General features: G+C 47.2%; 2 protein-coding genes across 51 annotated transcripts in view; both read right to left on the reverse strand.

Annotated features, from left to right (window-relative positions):
- The window catches only part of CFAP53 (cilia and flagella associated protein 53), a 54,502-nt gene extending 53,308 nt beyond the window's left edge, over window positions 1–1,194 (reverse strand). The window contains exon 1 of the mRNA XM_047765012.1: window positions 1,071–1,194. Coding sequence (XP_047620968.1) covers window positions 1,071–1,139 — 69 coding nt within the window. The 5' untranslated portion in view covers window positions 1,140–1,194. The remainder of the gene's footprint in view (window positions 1–1,070) is intronic.
- Window positions 1,195–2,178: 984 nt separating this feature from the next.
- On the reverse strand, window positions 2,179–18,670 carry MBD1 (methyl-CpG binding domain protein 1). 50 transcript variants are annotated; one of them, XM_047764684.1, is made up of 19 exons: window positions 18,379–18,556; window positions 16,969–17,103; window positions 12,618–12,681; window positions 11,426–11,540; window positions 11,163–11,329; window positions 10,995–11,077; window positions 10,780–10,820; window positions 10,275–10,421; window positions 10,051–10,179; window positions 9,804–9,878; window positions 9,549–9,665; window positions 9,397–9,465; window positions 8,653–8,820; window positions 8,005–8,304; window positions 7,774–7,911; window positions 7,292–7,423; window positions 7,146–7,207; window positions 5,926–5,997; window positions 4,099–4,219 (listed from the first exon to the last, which is right to left on the reverse strand). In XM_047764684.1, exons 7-18 carry the CDS (start codon window positions 10,786–10,788, stop codon window positions 5,958–5,960), a joined length of 1,386 nt encoding a protein of 461 aa, XP_047620640.1. In that variant the 5' UTR covers window positions 10,789–10,820; window positions 10,995–11,077; window positions 11,163–11,329; window positions 11,426–11,540; window positions 12,618–12,681; window positions 16,969–17,103; window positions 18,379–18,556; the 3' UTR covers window positions 4,099–4,219; window positions 5,926–5,957. The 50 variants fall into 50 exon arrangements, with proteins under 50 accessions (XP_047620579.1, XP_047620768.1, XP_047620536.1 ...); XM_047764623.1 differs by lacking the exons at window positions 4,099–4,219; window positions 5,926–5,997 and adding an exon at window positions 2,179–2,458; XM_047764580.1 differs by lacking the exon at window positions 5,926–5,997 and having other exon boundaries at window positions 3,250–4,219; window positions 8,653–8,817.
- Between the last annotated feature and the right edge of the window lie 514 nt (window positions 18,671–19,184).

The following is a 19,184-nucleotide window of genomic DNA, read 5'->3' on the forward strand; positions in this document are numbered from 1 at the left end:
ACATATGAGACATACTAGCTCTGACTTTTTCCTTTTCCTTTTTATTCTTCCATAACTCAAAGTATTCAACAGACCTGCTTCTCTGGTTGGTAATAAGTTGGTAGAACAGAAATCCTATTGGGTCCCAACACAGGTAATAAGACCTGACAAACAGCCCAGTCCCTAAGCTCTGTGTTTCGATACAGAAGCCAAAGTACATCAATTTCTATCCCTCATAAAATTTGTCTATAATGATCACCTTGAACCCTGTAGACTGTAATAGACTACAGGCAACTGATTTCCAGAGGTGGATCCTATAGTCCTTGGACCTAGAGAAGAGGGAGCAGACTTCCCCTGTATCCACCCCTCTATCTCCCACAGAGCTGTGCACACAGGAGGGACTCAAGTAATACCGCTACAATTGCCTAACTACACATGGAGGTTTTCCAGCCTGTAGTGTGTAGGAACAAAGGGATGTGGGTGCAGGGGCCGAGTGTTTGGGGTTCCGAGCTAGACCCATCAAATCCTGCAGCATGCAGCATTCCCCTGCCCTCCTACCACCACCCCAGCCTTAAAGGCAAAGGCAAGCAACCTCCTATTTCCAGGCCTGCAGGGATACTTCTGTTACCCTTGAGTCAACAAAGGAAAGGCTCTACAACCACACACAACTCCTCACAGCCCAATCCTCCTTCCACAATTTTCCAAGGGGTCTACACATAGCCCAGGATCAAACAGCTGAATCATTGGCAGCCCAGACCCCAGATTTCCTGTCACCTGGCCCAGCCCCCTTTCCTTGACACACACTTCTCACCTCAAGAGGACAATCTCTTTCAGGAGTCTTGTAAGACTGAAAATCCTCAAGATCTCAAGCGGTGATTCTCCAAATACAGAAACTAAATATTTTAACTGACACGGGGTTTGGGGAGGTAGGGAGAGATAGAGCAGGAGAGCTAGGCAAGAGACCTTACCCTGCCCTCTTCCAAAATTCAAGCTGCAGCATCAGACACCTGTTCCCGTGAGAGTCCAGGGTGGGCTGAGCTTGAGGAAGATGCAGAAAGCGGTAGGGTCCCGCATACACACCCCATGCTTACCATGATCACCACTTTGGGAGTGGGGCCCTTAACTTCCCGCTGTACGATGCCAAACCGCTGAGTGTACATTTTCGAGTCCCTTAGGGATGGGGGACGGCGTCCGCCGTTTCCCCAACCACTGCAAACCGGGTGACCAGCTTCCGCGACGCACAAGTCTGGTTGCCATGGTGCGCCTCGCGGGGCTGGAGGCAGGTGAGTGGGACGGAAGTTGGTCCCGTCACCATGGTGACCAGAGACGCCAGCACTCGCGACTTCCTCTTGGAGCGGAAGAGCTGAGTCTGCTCAGTCTTCACCCCGCCCTTGGCCAGGCCTCCCGCCGACCTCGTTCCCTTCGCATAAGGTTCATCGAATAGCAGGAAAAAAAGAAGCCTCCTTAACCCGAAGTGAAGTCGAAGATCTAATTTCATTAAAATTGACTTTGCTATTTATATTCCGTAATCAGTCTAAAAGCATGAGAAAGGTTAATGGGCATTTTGTGGGCGGGTTAAATTTGAAGGACATAAATCCCAGGACATCCTTATTGGCCTAGTTCTTTACAGGAATTTGCAAGGTATTTTCACACATAAAAACTTTGAGCCTCACAAATATAAGGTTGATGGGACAGCAGGTTTTATCCTGATTTTACAGTTAAAATGATTAAAGCTGAGCGTGCCCAACTGCTTTGTCGGCCAACCCAACCGGTAACAAAAAAATGTGTTAATAACATCAGGAAACCAGGGTTTAGACTTGACAGTACCCTAGGAATGGGAGGGGCAGATCAGAGGGGCTGGCAGTGCAGTGATACAACCTGGCCAGGAGCAGAAAAAACCAGGGCCAGGGCTAGTATGTGGATCAGAATGGAAAGTAATCAGGCTCTGAGATTCCGGATCCCAGGCAGGAAAACAAACACAGGTCAGGAAACCCAGAAGGGGCCCTCAGCACAGACGGAGACCACAGCTGTAATTCTGGTCAAGAGCAAGGTGGCAGTTAATTACCTAAAAGCCAAATAAGAATGACACTTTGGTCCTCTCATTCTAAAGTGATGGCGAACATAAAACTATTATTACAGCACAGAAAAAAAATCAGCACCTAGTCGGTCACTAACATGTAATAACCAAAGTACAACTAATACTGTGCATCCCATTTTAACACCGCAATTTACTATAAACTGGCATTCCTTAATCATTTGTAATCCGCCTACTTCAGATTTTGTATGCGGTACGTTTCTAGGTTTGGACTCCATTTCCTGAATTGCTGGTTCAGCCTTTCAGCCACAAAATAGTGTCTCTCTTCTCTTTTACAATCTTTTAAAAATTCTCATTTTGTCTTTAATCTCCTATAATGCTTCTTCTTTCAATTGCAGTTCAGTAAAATACTCATTTTCATTTACTGCTAAGAGTTTACGTAGCCTGAAACAAACAAAAAAGAAAGAAATTAGATGGTCGTCTGTTTCCTGGTGGGGGGCCTGAGGGCCGGTTCCTTGATCTTCGTGTCCCAGGAGTACCTGGCCAGCTGGCTGGTCTGGATGGAACCACCCTTGACACCACAGCCTTGGGGTAAATGGGAGGCAATGAAAATGCCCTCAACAGGGGGCAAGGGTTTGGTAAAAGCCACTGAAATTCAGGCACTCATCGGGAACCTCCAAGGTCCTACAGCTCAGAGGATCCCATTGAATTTTCAGCATCAGAAGAAGACCCTTGGCGACACCTGGCTGCCCTGGAACATCCCAGCATCAGTCCTGAGCACGTGCCGTGCCCTCACCCTGGCGCACCCCATAATTTAGTTCCAGTTTGGTTTTGCCTGCTGAGCTTTTGCGAAGAGGAGAGTTGGCTTCCCCCTCCAAGCCAGCTCAGGGACAGAAAGTCTTGCCAGGTGGAGGTCACGCCCCAGGGCTGCCCAAGCCAGGGATGACGGACAGCGTCTTTCAAGCCCTGGTGGTAAGACTGAAATCCCAGTGGCCCCTGGCGGGCACATTCAGAGAGTGGAGGAGCCAGGCCAGGCGCCAAGCCTGGTGGGACCAAGTCCTCCTGCAGGCCTAAGAGAAGTGATTCATCTAAGGTCCTTGGATAGAACCTGACCTTGATCCTGCTTGTGAACCACTATACCACTTTCTCAGAGGCAGTCAATCAACACTTAAGCACCATCAAGACATTCCCAAAAGAAACACTAAGTGTATAAATCAGTACATGGGACAATAAAATCATTTAAAAATAATTTTAAAATAGAACAGCATAAAGATAAAAACTATTTATATTATTCCCAATGCCTATTGGGCCCCAACAAGGTTCACACAAGGGAGGGCCTCCCAACAGCTTCCCGAATTCTGTATTTTCACCATTAAGTTCCATGATAAAGCTGGAAATCCATTCACCATTTGTAAATACATACGGATGTATTTAATAAAAATGCATGGACTATATCTTGTTCATTCCTGAACCCCAGTATTAAGTACAGTCCCTACATGGGCCAGGTTCTCAAGACTTGACTGACACAAAAATACCGAGACCAGCAAGATTTTTTCTGGTTGGGCTTGACAGAATTTCTGATCTTGCTGGGATCACCATGAAATCCATGGTCTTCAGCTTTGCATTTTCAGCAACGTAGCGTTATCAAGTAATCCTCAGGTGAGTAGTGAGACCCTTGGGAGCTGATTCACGGCAGGGTAGCTTTGTAATGTGTCACCTTGACTAGGCTACGTTTCCCAGTACTCCCTTCCCCGTATGCTTCCGGTTAGGACGGGCCACAAGAAACATTTAGCATCATAACTGGAGGGCAGAAGTGAAGCAGCAGCACATTGTTTTTACTTGGAAGGTTGGTGCAGGGGCACCAGGCACTGTTGCAGTTCACACATGTTGTCATTTATCTGCTGGCTCACCTCGTTGGTATGGGGCAGCAGGCAGACCTGCAGCCAGGCCTGTAGCTACTCCACCTTCCCCAGGATCTTCCTTCAGCTTCTCTAATTCCTAGGCCAGATGCATATTTAACTCTGTGATGAAGGGCACCAGCTTCTTCTGCAGGACACCCATATCATCGAAGTTGGAGGTGGGGAGAGGCTGACATGGGTTCCAGGCCATCCTCGTGGGTTCCAGCTCGTGCTCATGGGCGCCAGTGTGTCCTTGGTCTCCCACACTTTACATCCTTCTTCCCTTCTCGATTGCCTGTCCTGCAGACTTCAAGCTCCAGCATTAGATGCAAAGACGACAGCCTTAAGAGACTGTTCAATGCTCCCACTACTGCATAAGGTCAATCCCTATAATAAATCCCTTAAAATAATACATCTTTATATATACAAATACACACACATATGTATAATCTTTATATTAGTGGTGATGCTTTTCTGATTGTATCCTGATTCACACAGTAACCACACTCTTTTATCTCTCGAGTCAGAATGCTACTCAAATAACTTTCACTTAGGACACTACTGTCAAAATTACCAGGATACTAGGGGTTGGGTGGCTGGACCCTGGGGGCAGCAAAACAATTATCCAGTCTTGACTCTGGCTGAAGTAGGTAGGGTGAGGCAAAAGAAGGAGCAGAGGAGGGCAGCAGAGGACTGTATGAATTAGAAGAAATGTTTCATCTACATCTGAATTATCTAAAGCTACAGGGCTGGGACTAGAGTAAGGCAAGGGAGGCAGACAGGCTACCAAATTTATGGAGGCATGCACTCAGCTCCAGCCCTGTAAAGCTAACTAAGTAATGAATCACAGGTCTAATCTTTTTGGCACTTTATGAAGAATAAAAAGTGAGGCAGGGCTGAGCTCCAAGACTAGCCCTTAGGCAGGACTTGAAGCAGGATCTCAGATTCCTAGCAGATAGGGGCTGAGAGCAGAAACCAAGCACAAAGGTCACCAAGGAACAGGGGACGTAATTTGTGAGGAAAGATGAGCCAGGTCAGGAGCTTTACTTCTGAAGATTGCTTTGGCTGAGGATAGGAAGTGACTATAACAAGCAGCAGCCTGTGGGAAAGGATGCCCTTTAGTGTTTGAGAAATGCTATGCAGCACCCAAGACCTGGGAAGAACCCAGTCTCAGGAGGCACAGATGCTCTGCTAAGGTGACACCATCCACATCCACGCTGCCTTGGCGCTCCCTAAAACCATCCCCGGGGCAGCAATGTAAGGGATTTGTTTTAATGCTTAGAGAAATCCATCTTGTTTTCAAGGTCACTGGAAACTTCTGTTACTATAACATTATTACACACTATTGGATATAGGTTATAGTTTACAGTTTAGTGGCTTAACTTAGAACAAGGCTTTTACAATCCTAGGTTTGATTCTAGGCTCTATCAATACTAGCTGTTTGACACTGGACAAGTTATTTAATTTCTTTGAGTCTCAGTTTTACTGTCTGCAAAAAGGGGCCAAATCAATGCCTTCCTACAAAGACTATAATGAGTATTAAATAAATTAGGTCCATAAGAGGAACTCACCAAAGAGCAGTTCCTTTCCTCACTTATTTACATTACATTCTCAACTGCTGTCTCCCTGAGGAAATGTTTAGAGACACTGCCAGGTCTCATCCAAAGCCACTTAAAATTATTTATGATGATGGCTTGTTTAGGCTGAAGGTGGCTTTAAATTACATCCCCTCCCCGACCCCAACTCCCCCCCTCCTTAATATCCACACTTCTTAGCACTCAGACTCCTGGGATTTGCACCGATTGGAGCAGACAGAACAACTTTCTACTCTTTTTTTCCTTTTCTGCTTACTTCCTCTATAAGCTCAAAGTACTGAGCAGGCCTGCTCCTCGTATTTGGTGGTAGGTTTTCCCAGTTCCTATTGATTCCCACACAAGCCCTGGCAATCCATCTATGGTCCGGCCTCTGAGCAGATCAGTGTTGTCTCTCATAGAGTCGGTCTGTAAATATCACCTTGAGTCCTACAGTCTGCAGAAGCCTCCAGTCTACTGCTTTCTAGCTCCAGGTTTTTTAAGGTCCTTGGACCTAGAGAAGAGGGAGCAGGTCTGTATGTTGAATGAAGTTCCCTATATGCACAATGGAGCATTACAAAACCATTTCTTACTCTTCTGTATCTGCCATCCAATTCCCCTTAATTATCCCTTTTCTCTCTCTCTGAAAATCTTCCATTACCAACAACATAGCCCACAAGCAAATCGTTACCTTCTCCATTGACATGTAATGATTTCATGCAGAGGAGAAACTGTTTCCCTGTTGGATTATAAGCTTCCTGAAGGCAGGAATCCTGTGTCTCCTGAAGGATAAGCCTTCCAGAGTCACTGATTCACCACTGTACCCGCCACACTGCAGTGTACACAGCAGGGCCTCAATCAGTACCTCAGTACTTGCCCAAGTGCAGGTGGAGGAGCCCGGCCTGCAGATACTAGTTTGCAAGAAAAATGGAGTCCAGGTGCTTAGGCCAACAGTTTATGTGCCTGGGTCTGAGGCTCTGTGCAAGGCTGTCTGTGTTCTGCAGGAGGCAGTATTCCCTTGTTCTCCTCCCACTGTCCCAGTCCTTAAAGGCACCTATCCTTCCTTCTACTGCCATGCCTGTAGGGATAGTTCTGTGCAGCAATTGGAACAGTTCCAGAAAGGGTCAAGAAACACAGCCAAACCCCCTCCACAGAGAATACTCTAGGAGAGGCAGGACTAGTCCCAGATCATAGAGTTGTGTGGACCCAGGTCACAAAGCCATCTTAGAACCCAGATCTCCTACCTACCCACCACTGCTCAGCCCACTCATTCATCTGTTGGAGGCTCCACAGGCCTTCAAGACCCCAAATAATGATTCTTTGTAAGAAATTATATATTAAGTTTAATCCCTGTGGATTTTCTTAGAGATAGGGGATAGGCTTTCCTTATCTTCCTTTCTCTTTAAAATCTCCTCACAGGGTACCAAGTCCTCTCCCCTCAGTCACTTCCCATAACCCTTCTCAAAGAGAGCCCTGATCTAGACCTCAGGAGAAATTTCTAGCGTCCTGTACATACCCCTTCACTAAATGTGATCAAAGCAGTGGTGTGGGGCCTTTAACTCACACTACACCATGCCAAAACGCTGGCTATTACTTTCAAAACTCAGGGCCCGCACCTGACCAGCACCCGCCCCACCCCACCCCTCACTGTGCGGGGCACACCTTGGCAACCAGACTGCTGTGTCCCGGAGGCGGGTTCCACCCAGGCTGAAAATCTCCGTGATCTAGGGAAGAATTAACATCAGGGTCAACACAGCCGCTGGGCTAAAGCAGAGTCAGGGCAGGGTGAGGTGTCCCCCAGCACTGACCACGGGCGTGCCAGCCCCTCCTGCCTCCTCCTCTGGGGCCAAGTCAGAGGCAGAGTCATCCTTGTTCTCCTCCTTGTCCTCCTCAGGGTCAGGTGGCTCTTGCTTCACAGCTGGAAGGCCTGGATCTACTGTCTGGGAGAGGTGGGAAATGGACAGCTGTCAGAAGAACAGAGCTGGCCTGAAGAAAGTGTTCCTATCAGCCAACCTGTCACTGTGCTGACAATCCCACTTTTGTCACACCTGAGCGCTGAAAAACCATCTCTCTGCCTACAAACCTTTCCCACTCCTCTTAGACTTCCATTTTCTGTAAGCTGGGCAGCAAAGCAGGCAAAACTAGTTGCCTGAGGAGGGTGCGGCATCTATCAGACAGGCGGGATAATTCTGTGAGAGGCTGTAATCAGCATGCCTGTTACTTTGCTCAAAGAACCACCATCATGGCTCCCCATCATTCTGCTCACAGACCACCCATCACTGGCCCCCACCTTGCTGGGGCAGCCCGGCAGCAATACAGGAGAAGTCAGGATGGCTGTGCCCGGTGTCCAGTCTTCCTGGGCATCCGCCTTCTCTTGCTTCACCTGGGGTAAGGCCACAACCCAACTCAGGCCAGGGCACTGGGCCTCCTGTGTGAAGGAGGATTGCAGCAGACTTGGTCCCAGCTTCCTGGCACGAGGCTGGGTGGGGTTGAGAAAGGCAGGATACCATGGGATCCTCACCTGCAACAAAGCTTCTGTGGAAGCTGGAGCTGGGCCAGGCACCTGCACAGGACTGCTTGCACCCTCCCGTAAGAACACAAGGTCAGTGCCAGGTGGGGGCAGCACAAAGCCACCGCCCGTTTCCTGCTTCATTGAAGTCTGGGTATGGTCTCGTCGGGCTGTAGGTGTGGCCAAGGGAGGCTTCAAGGTCTGACCCAGACGAGGCCTTCGAGCAGAGCCAGGCCTTTTTCGACGAGGGTAAGGTGGGGGCGGCTCTGACCCATCCTCAGACCCTGCCCAGACACTTGGCAGCAGCCGCTTCTGTGAAGAGAGATGAGGTGTTATGGCCATCTGGTACAATGACCAATCACACTACCCTGCCCCAATCAATATGCCGGCAAATCCCATTAGTCCCAGCACAGAATCTGCTTATATGTGAGGCCCTCATCATCGAGCCTGTTAATAAGTCCATTGTCCCCCAGATTCTTCATTTACCCCAGCCTAATGTCTGCAAATCTTAGCCAAACCCATTGCCCCACTCACTGCTTTAAAGCTGCAGGCCCCATCTGGCCTGTTCCCATCCCCCTACCAGTCCTGCCCACCCCTCCCAGGCACTGGAAGACCTGGCTGTATTCATCCCACCCACATGACCCTTCCTGCTGCACCCACCATAGCAAACTGCAGGCATTGGCGCCAACGACATTTCTGGCGCTTCTGGTTGCTGCCCCCAAATTTGGGCTTGTCACAGCAGAAGTCACAGTGGCCACAGTCCATCCGCCGCAGGCAGGCTGTACAGGCCCCACACTTGCGATTCTGCCGGCGGTTCGTATAAGGCTGCTGGGGAACAGGGAGATGGTGGGTGCTGCCACTAGGACAATTACAATGTTCTTGTCACTCCTCCACTAGCCCCACTGGAGGGAACTGGTGGCACATTAGTCTTAGCCTGACTCCCCACTAGTCCAATAGTGGGCACCATCACTGCACCAGATGGCCCTCAGTACCATGAGGACTGTGGCTGCTCCAGTACAGTATCCATCATTCATTCTACCTGCTAGTCCCCTACTAGTCACCAAGACAATATCTCTGATGCCTGCTTCCGGCAGGATTTTGCTGACATTCTGTTAGCTCACATCATTGTGCCTGCAATGTGTGCTCATTCTACATGAACTTGAGTCACTGTATCAGCTTTTCCTTTATTAGCCCTGCCAGAGTGTTGGTTCACCTGACATTAGGTACTATCACTACACCTACTGATCCCATATTAGTTCCTCCCCCATTGTCTGCTCCTCCCATACTGGTATCCATCACTGTGCCTTACTATTCCCTTATTAGGCCCATTGCAACATCTGTGTCTTTGGCGTTAACCAAATGCCCTGGAGTCTAGGCTTGTCCAGGTAGGGTGAAGCCACTCACTAGCTCGTCCTCGTCTACACAGTAATAGATGAATTCGGCACGTGGCGAGGGGGCCAGGGTTCTGGGGTGCTGCAGAAGCAAATGGGGTGGGGTCAGGGCAGGTACTGGGTCGGGTTACAGTTGTGCCTTCCCCATGCCTACTAGGGCCTCACCAGCTCTGGAGACTCTGGAGGCTGTGACGGGAGAAGCGGAGGCAGTGGCTGTGCTCGGGACCGCCGCCGTGGAGCTACCTTGGAGTCACAGCCTCCCCTGCGGCGGCCATGTTTACCCTAAGAGAAAACAGAAAGGATAGTTTAGGCTTGGCAGCACCAGGCAGACACAGGACTACCTTTCTTCCCCAAGATGTGCAGAAAAAGCATGCGTGTGGGACAGGCAGGCAGAGTGTGTGTGGTGGGGGGGGCACTCACAGCAGGGGGAGCCACAGCTAGGGAAGGGCGTCGTTGACATCGCTGATGGTGGCGACGGAGGCGATGGGCAAGGTGCTGGCAGACAGGGGCAGGTAGGTGGGGCCAGAGAGGTGAGCACAGGTGGGAGAAAAAAGAAGACATGAGGTTGGCAAGTCCAAGTTGGAAGAAAGTAGCAGCGGCAGCAGCTTTAACAGCAGAATGAGCTCTGCCCCAGCCCACCAACACTGGCCCCTCCAGCCTGACTCACCCGTAAGCAACGCCGCTGGACGCACTTCCACTGGCGCCTGAGACCAGGGCGGGGAGGGCGAAGGCAGACTCGACAACGCCCACAGTCCTCTCGGGTCTGACAGCCCCGGCATACTCCACATCCTCGGCTCTGTAGGGGGAGCCAGAGATATGATGCATGGGGCCAGGACTATGAGGACCAGGAGCTCAGGTGAGCCTTGGGCCCACCCCACCTGCCCAACTCACCCTTTCCACAATCCGGAGGCACCGTCTTTGCTCACACTTGCAGAACAGCCCCGATGCCACGTCATGGGGCAACTGCAGAAGGCAGGTGGAGCAGGCCCCACAGTCTTCTGTTACCTGGCAGGCTGTGCACTCCCCACAGCCCACACGCTGCCGGGAATGGGTGGGGCAAGGTCACAGGTCCACGCAGACTGGCTCTGGGAGCACTGCCTCTCACGTGTCTGCTGACTCCATATTAGCCCCCATCACCATGTCTGCTAATCATTTGCCTCCTCACTGTCTGAAAATTACTGATTAGCCACCATCACTGAGGCTGTAACAATGTCTACTGTTTCCCTGTATCCACTGACAGCCCATTCACTCCCTTTAGTCAGCTTACTTCAGCTTGCTACCCACAAAATGACCCTGACACCCTGTGGATTCATCACTGCTCCTTCAGACCCTCACCAGCCCCCATCACATCCTGCTCCCACCGCACACCTGTGAGGAGGAGGCAGGTCGTGCTTACCTTAAACATCCTCTGCTCCCGGTTGAAAGCAATTCTCTGTGCTTCAGGGAGGGAGAGAGTAGAAGAGAAATGTAAAGGGAGCATCAGATATCTGACCTCACCACTGCCTCTGCCCTAACATCTACCATTCAACCTCTAGCCAGACACCCGTTTCCTAACCTTAGAGCTCCAGGCCTGCTCCAGCTCTACCTCCCAGTGCCCCAGGGGCCACTCACCTCGGCAGTCCTTGCACAAAGTCTTGAGCCTCTGCCTTCGGGTACCATCCCCTGAGAAGCTGATTCCACAGTTCTCACAGCACCTAGGATGGAAGACATGGGTGTGGGGCCCTGAATGTACCCCCAAACACAACCCTCATGGATTTGGCTCACTAGACCAACACTCACCCAGGTGCAGGAAGTGAAGCTGGGGCTGGGTTAGCGTCAGCCTTGGTCTCATCCCTTGGGGTCTCCTTCCTGACCTCACTCTTTTGGGGGCCAACCTGACGTTTCCGAGCCTTGGCTGGCTTTGAAGGCTTCTTCCGCTTCCTGCTGGGGACAGCCAAGGAATGGGCCTGGAGATAAGAGCAAGGGCAGGAAGAACACATGTCAGTGGGTGGGTATTAGGTGGCTCAGCCACCCCAGCCTGGGTACCGCACAGTGTCTTGTACCTTGGGGGCTGGATAGCACAAGATGCCTTGTTTGAAGTCAAAGAGAGAGAGGTCGCACGCAGGGCCCAGGTATCGGGTGAGCTCAACTTTGCTTCGGATCCTGTCTCCTGTGGGGCTGAGGGTAGCGAGGATGGGTTGGTACCCAGGTGGAGCCACTGCCACTCCACCCACTCAACCCTCCCACTGGGCTGGTGAATAGGTCTGCAGAGCTGGTGGAATACAGGAGGCAGACTGAGATGAGCCTATGAGCCCCATCCAGGCCCTACCCCAAATAACCCTAAACAGTAGGAATAAAAAAGGTGTATAAATATCAGCATGTGTACAAACATTAATGAATAACATAAACATATAGGAGCAGATATGCACCTATTTATAACATGTGCTACTAGTGGTATTCCATGTAAGTGAAAATAAACACAAACAGGAACACAAATATATTAAATAATATGTAACTGTGTTAGCATTACATACTAAATACGTAAACAAAGAAAGCTTATGTAAGAAACAAACAAATGTTTTAAACAGCTGGCCCTTGAACAACACAGGTTTGAATTACACGGGTCCACTTATACATGGATTTTTTTCAATAAATATATTGGAAAATTCTTTTTGGAGATTTGTGATGAACCATGTAGCCTAGAAATATTGAAAAAATTAAGATAAAGTTAGGTATGTCATAAATGCATAAAAGTCTATTTTATCATTTACTACCATAAAATATACCTAAATCTATCATAAAAAGTTAAAATTTTTCAAAACGTATGGACACAAATACTTAAAGACTACATGGCACCATTCAGTCAAGAGAAATGTAAACAAACATAAAAATGCAGTATTACATCATAACTGCATAAAATTAACTGTAGTACATGTCGTACCACTGTAATCATCCCATAGCTACCTCCTGTTGCTATTGAAGTGAGTTCAAGTGTTGCGAGAATCTGCTTAAAATGCCACAGAAGGCAAATCATCTCCAAGTAAGCAGTTTGTTTCTCCAGTAAATTGCGCATCACAGTAGAAAGTGACCCCTTGCAGTCCTTGCGTCATTTTCATCATCTTTATTGCAATACTGTAAGCCTTGAATAATACCATGGGAACCACACAAAGTGTGGCTATGGATGCTAGAAATGCTCCCAAGAAGGAAAGAAAAGTCATGACATTACAAGAAAAAGTTGAATTGCTTGATATGTACCGTAGATTGAGGTCTGCAGCTGTGGTTGCCCGCCAATTCAAGATTAATGAATCCAGCGTAAGGACTATTGTAAAAAAAAAAAAGGAAATTCATGAAGCTGTCACTGCAGCTACGCCAGCAGGCGTGAAAACGCACTTTTTGCAATATACCTTTTAATCTTGTACTGAAAATGCAACTTTAATGTGGGTGCAGGATTGCTATAAGAAAGCCATACCTATACAATTTCAACAGGATTCCAGACAAAGTCGTTATATGACAACTTAAAGCCACAGGAAGGTGAAGGCTCTAAAGCTGAAGAATTTAATACCAGCAAAGGATGGTTTGATAATTTTACAAAGAGGTTTGGCTTAGAAAATATCAAGATAAAGAAAAAGTACCTCTGTTAACCAAGAGGCAGCAGACAAGTTCCCAGATGCCATTAAGAAAATCATTGAGGAGAAAGGATATTTGCCCGAATAGGTTTTTAATGCAAACAAAAGTGCCACATTGGGGGGGGGGGGGGAAATACTGCAAAGGATACCTGGATATTTGTAAGGAAGAGAAGTGAGCAACAGGATTTGAAGCAGGAAGAGATAGGCTAACTCTACTGTTTTGTGCAAATGCAGTCAAGTTCATGATCAGGACTGTCCTTATCTATAAAACTGATAACCCTTGAGCCTTAGAGGGAATAGATAAACACCAGCTGCCAGTCTTTCATTGTACAAGAAGGCCTGGACAGTAAGAACCCTTTTTCTGGATTGGTTCCATCAATGCTATATCCCTGAAGTCAAGAAGAACTTTAAAAGTCAGCTTTTAAAGTTCTTTTGGACAATGTCCCTGGACATCCAGAGTACCATGAGTTCAATACCAAAGGCAATGAAATAGTCTATATGCCCTCAAACATTCAGCCTCTAGATTGGGTGGTCACAAGGAACTTTAAGGCTCTTTACACATGGCACTCAATGAAAAGAATTGTCAACACTATGGAAAAGAACTCTGATAAAGGGAACATCATGAATGTCATCAAGCCCAAAACAGTAAATTCCTGCTGGAGAAAACTATGTCCAGATGTTGTGCATGACTTCATGGGATTTATGACCAAGTCAATCAAGGAAATCATGAAAGAGATTACAGATTCAGCAAAAAGAAGGGAGGGGATGAAGGGTTTCAAGAAATGGATCTTGGATTCAAGAGCTAAGAGACACCACACCAGAGGAACTAACACTAGATGATTTGATGGAGATAAATGCTGCTGAACCAGTACCAGATGATGAGGAAGAAGATGAAGGAAAAATAGTGCCAGAAAAAACTGACATGAGACAATCTAGCGGAAGGATTTGATTTCTTTTACAACATGGACCCTTCTATGATATACACTGAAACTAAAGCAAATGGTAGAAGAAAGATTGGTACAGTATCTTTTGGAGAAATCAAAAAGCAAAAAAAGTCAAATAGAAATTATGATGTATTTCTGTAAGGTTATACCAAATGCGCTTGCCTCTCCTCCTCACCTCCTCCTCCTCCTCCTGCCTCTGCCACCCCTCCTCAGCAAGACCATATCCCTCCCTTCCTCCTCCTCCTCAGCCTACTCAACATGAAGACAACAAAGATGAAGACCTTTATGATGATCCACTTCCACTTAATGAATAGTAAATAATCATCAGGCTGTACAGTTAATATTTATTTATCGTGTTTGCATGTATCTTCATGTGAAAAATCTAACAACTCTACAGCAAGAACTGTATGAGATGTTTTTGTGTCATCATCATCATGTATTCATCTGTGCAAGACTTGAAGTGGATAGCTTATCCTTTTAGAGGCATGAGGTGAGTAATATTTAATACAAAATTAATGTATTAGTTTTCTTACTGTCTTATAACTTTGTTTTCAAAGAATTACATTACCATACAGTATGCTTCTCTCTCTGGTAATTAGAGAAACTGCCTATCATCACAGGTAAGTGGTATTGTTAAAAATGTAACAATGTTTCCAATACTGTATTATGAACAGGATTACAACATTATATGCCATAAAAAAAATTATAAAAATTCATTCATTAGCAGCTCAACATTAGGCTACTACTAATTAAGTTTTTAAGGAGTCAAAAATTATACGTGGATTTTCCACTGCACAGGGGAATGGCACCCCAGATCCCAGCATTGTTCAAGGGTCAACTGTATACAAACAAGCATACATGTAAATGTACATACAAATACATTTGTAAATAAATAAAGGCAACTACATACAATACAAAGTATAAATAACTGATGTCAGGAGACAATATTCCACAGGTCTCTAGCATTTCTGCATGCCCTTAGAAGAGCAGTACTGACAATCCTTTGTTATGAACTATCCTTTCAAGGATGTGTGTACAGTATCAGCCTTGGAAGATAAGATATAGGGTGTCCTTCCAAAGCAAATGGAAGGCACCCTTACCGTCCTAACATTATAGAAGATGAGATTCCTTAAGCTCTGGGTTCCTTTCCAACAACACAACCCAGGGCATGGGCAGGTGCTAATCAGACATCTTCACGTTACCCTGTGGGAATTGGCATTTGAGGAACTGGCACAATAATGATGACATACTGGATACTGCTATTGCTGTGAGTAATAAACTGTCTTTCATTTCTGATGGAGTCTCATGTCTCCTACCAGCATCCACAAAACTGCAACCTATTCACTTGTTATCTTGCCCTAATAAGGTAAAATCTCTGATCCTTTTCAGTTCTTGATCATTGCACTTATATTTACAAATTTGGAAAGTTTTATACAAATTATAAATATGTGAATAAGCATATAACTAACTATAAATAAATGTAACTGTATTTACAACTTTATTTCTCCAGGTTTCCCCAGCAACTTATATACAAAGAAGTTCAGAAAATGTAATAACTCTACCAATAATATATTCTAAAAGATCTTAAACCTTTAAATGTAGCTTGTTTATAAACATGCATGTACCTGTATTTATAGTCAATTCTCATTATTCACAGTAATTCTGTCCTATAAAATCATCTTGAACACTGAATTAGTGAGTACAGAACTAATACACCTAGTGGAACTACAGGTTAGGGTCCTTCAAGCCTCTGGTCACATTTTTGTCAATTGATCAGTATATAACCTTGTTTATACTGTGTATTTATGTTTAAAGACACTCTGCTTAATATATTATTCTTACAAATAATTAATTGCATGGCCTCTGAATGACATAAAACCAGGAGCTTTGGAAGTCATCTGTGTTATATAGGTTCCTTTGTCAATGTCCTTGTAAAACAAGCTAATCTCATCAGCATTGAAAAGCTAGCTACCCTTCTAGATAACCCTTTATCCATATAACACTTAACAGGTGTTTTTAAAATTCTTCCAGACTTTGATCTGCAGAACCTGACTCCCTTGCAAATTTAACACTTTTCACGATGTATCAACTTGTAAAATGTGTGAGCCAGCCTGAACTAGCTGAGACAGGCTTAACATTTTCCTAAGCCTAGGTAACATGATCATTAATGTCCTTTGCTTTCAGCCTCACAACACTATCTACTACACTTTGGTCATCATCTCATGGATCAATACATTTACCCACTCCCCCCCCCCCCTTTTTTTGGCCACACGCATGACATGAGGAAGTTCCTGGGCCAGAAATCACACCTGTGCCACAGCAGTGACCCAAGCCACTACAGTGATAACACTGGATCCTTAACCTGCTGATCCACAAGAGAACTCCCTTTTCCTTAGCTTCATCACATACTATAGATGTTAATTTAGCACTTTCTAGAGCAGTCTCATGTACTAACTGGCAAACTTCCTCTTCTTTTTCTAGGTATACTGCCTTTTTGACTCATTAATATTGAACTCACTGCCAACAGCACTGCAACTCATTCTTGAACAAAGCTTATTTAACATGTATTTTCTCCTATACCACATCAGATTTCTTGCACTTAGAACACTAGGCAGCACATCAACACTACACCTGGGGACAACTATAAACAGCAAAAATAACCATTAAAAACCACAAAAAAATGCAAAAAAAAAAGACGCTAAGTAGACCTCAAAAAGAATACTTGTTTACAATACAAGGGCTGAAAAGAAGAAAGCCTAGTTCAACCTCGGCTGGGAACACATGCATCACGCAACTTATTTTTTGCTGCTCTGTGCATATCCACAAATGACCATGAAAGCAGTGAGTATGACTCTGGGGGTACAAACAAATTTTAATGAGTAAACAAATTTGCAAATATGGAATCTGCAAATAATAAGGATCAACTGTACATGCATAATTTAACCCTGCCCATAAATTTAACCACACCCCCTGATTTTACCCTGCCTAATCGGGTTCAGCTCTAACCCCTGATTCTGTCCACAACCCACCCAGTACCTCTGGTAATAGGTGTCTGAGCGTCCGCAGGTGGCACCTGACTTTCGAAAGACCTCACGGCGCTTCCAGCCAGGGCCCAGGGCCGGGCAGTCCAGCCAGTCCTCAGCCATGGGGGCCACAGGAAGGAACAGCGGCCTGCAACATGGAGGGGGCAGTGGGAGAAACTGAGGCTCTAGGAAGGGACATGTTGTGCCCCAGGACACACAAATGTGTGGTGGCATCAATTAATGCTTGTTTAAAACCTAAGACCTGTCACAAGCAACTGGACAATATAAGGAAGAGAAAACCCCCCATCGCCACTCCATTCTTTCCTGTCCTGGGCCCAGCAGCTTGGGTCATTCATCCCCCTTTTTGATCTGGTAGCCCCATCCTCAACTCAAGGGTCCCTACCCTCAATGCATTCCTCACTCTCAGGGTCCTAATCCCCATCCCTCCCCATCCTCAGCCTGAGAGACCTCATTCCTCCCATTCTCAGTCCAAGAGGCCCCCACAGGACTCCTCCTCAGACTAAAGTCCCAGTACTCTACCTCAGTGTCCTGACTTCCCATTTATTCCCTTCCTTGACCCAAGAGTCACTAATTTCTCTCTTGCAATCTTTTATCCTTCCCATTCCTTCCCTCTATGCTGTCCTCTTATCCTGCTGCCTTGGTGTTATTGCCTCAATTTCTTCTGTGTCCTATGCCAGAGAGTCCCCCAAATTCTCCACATTTTTGACCTGAATAACCCTTCATTCCTTCTGTTCCTCAAACTGAAAGACTTCCCCACCTTATTTTCCCTTTGTCAGTGTTCTGAGACTCAAGTCCTTCCCAAGCCCCCAAACCTCCCTATTTCCATCTTCCAAAGCTAAAAAGTTCCCTTCAGCGTCCTCATCCTCTATTCCTCTCATCAGCCTGAGAAACCCTGATTTCTCCCTTCAGCATTCTGAACTCCCCACCCCTCTTCCTCTTGGTCCAGGATCATGCCATCCCTAACTGTCAGTGTTCTGACCCCCTATCTCTCATCATCCTCTATAGGAGGACCCCGTCCCTCCCTTTCAGCATTCCAAAGCCCCATTTTCCCTCGTTATTAGCCTGAAGATCCCTCTTTTCTCCCCTTCAGCTTCTAAACCCCCATTTCTCTTTCCTTAACCTGAGAGGCCCCGATATGTCCCGCTCAGCGTTCGGATCCTCCCCTTTTCCTCTACGTCCTCGTCCAAGATCCGACACTTCCACCTGTCAGCCTACTGAGCCCCATTCCTCCCCGTCCTTCGCCTAAATCTCCCCATTACTCCCTTTCAATATTCCGACGCCGCCATTCCTCCTACACATCGGCCTGAGGGCCCTTCACTGCTCTCCATCAGCGTTCTGAGCCTCAATTCTTCCCCATTCCCCGCCTGAGCGATCTTCATTTCCACCCCCACCACTGTCTCACCAGCTCGGCTCCCGGCCGGTACCTTCCGCCGCTCTAGGTTCGCGGACCCATGACGAGGGCCCCGGTTTTGACTCCCGCCCCGTCCAGCTTCCCTTCTTCCTTCTCCGCAGCCGCTTCCTCCGAAGCGGTAGCTGTCGCCGCCGCGACCGTTCGTTGCTCCAGGAACCGGAAATCCGCTGCCCATATCTCGGGCTCCGCCCCCCCTGGCGGGACGCCTGCGCGCTAATGCCCTCTGGCGCTGGCCCTTCTCTGGGATGCCTCTGCGCCTGCGTGTTGAGTCCTAGCGTAGCGCGCGCCTATTTTAAGGGGACCTGCTGCGCTTGCGTACTGGCATCTATCCCCAGCTCCCGCCTCTTCCGAGACCTGCTAGGCATGCGCACCTGCTTTGCCCTACTTTGCACGACTCATTTTCGCTTGCTCTCTCCAGCCCCAGCCCAAAAGGACAAGGAAGATTGGGGTTGGTCTTGCCGTCTGTTTTGCTGGCGGCCTCCAACTGGAGTAATGGGAGGGAGCGGAGGAGAAGGCCGGGATTGATCCGGAGCTCTCTTCTCCCACCTGTTGCCTCTGTCGCGTTTGTTCTCTCAAGTTCCTCCTGTCAAGGAAAAAATAATCAATAGTCGATCTAAAGGAGAAATAGAATTTCTTTTTTTTTTTTTTTTGGTCTTTTTGCTATTTCTTGGGCCGCTCCCGCGGCATATGGAGGTTCCCAGGCTAGGGGTTGAATCGGAGCCGTAGCCACCAACCTATGCCAGAGCCACAGCAACGCGGAATCCGAGCTGCGTCTGCAACCTACACCACAGCTCACG

This window comes from Phacochoerus africanus, chromosome 2 (genome assembly GCF_016906955.1).
Source record: "Phacochoerus africanus isolate WHEZ1 chromosome 2, ROS_Pafr_v1, whole genome shotgun sequence".
NCBI lineage: Eukaryota > Metazoa > Chordata > Mammalia > Artiodactyla > Suidae > Phacochoerus > Phacochoerus africanus.

Excerpts from the sequence above, each read along its gene's own strand:
- MBD1 (XM_047764746.1), bottom strand. The coding sequence starts at position 17,078 with ATGGCTGAGGACTGGCTGGACTGCCCGGCCCTGGGCCCTGGCTGGAAG. Across the intron at positions 11,330-11,425 it reads TGTGCTATCCAGCCCCCAAG|GCCCATTCCTTGGCTGTCCC; the intron begins GTACAAGACACT and ends TCTTATCTCCAG. Across the intron at positions 10,422-10,779 it reads GGGAGCAGAGGATGTTTAAG|CGTGTGGGCTGTGGGGAGTG; the intron begins GTAAGCACGACC and ends CATTCCCGGCAG.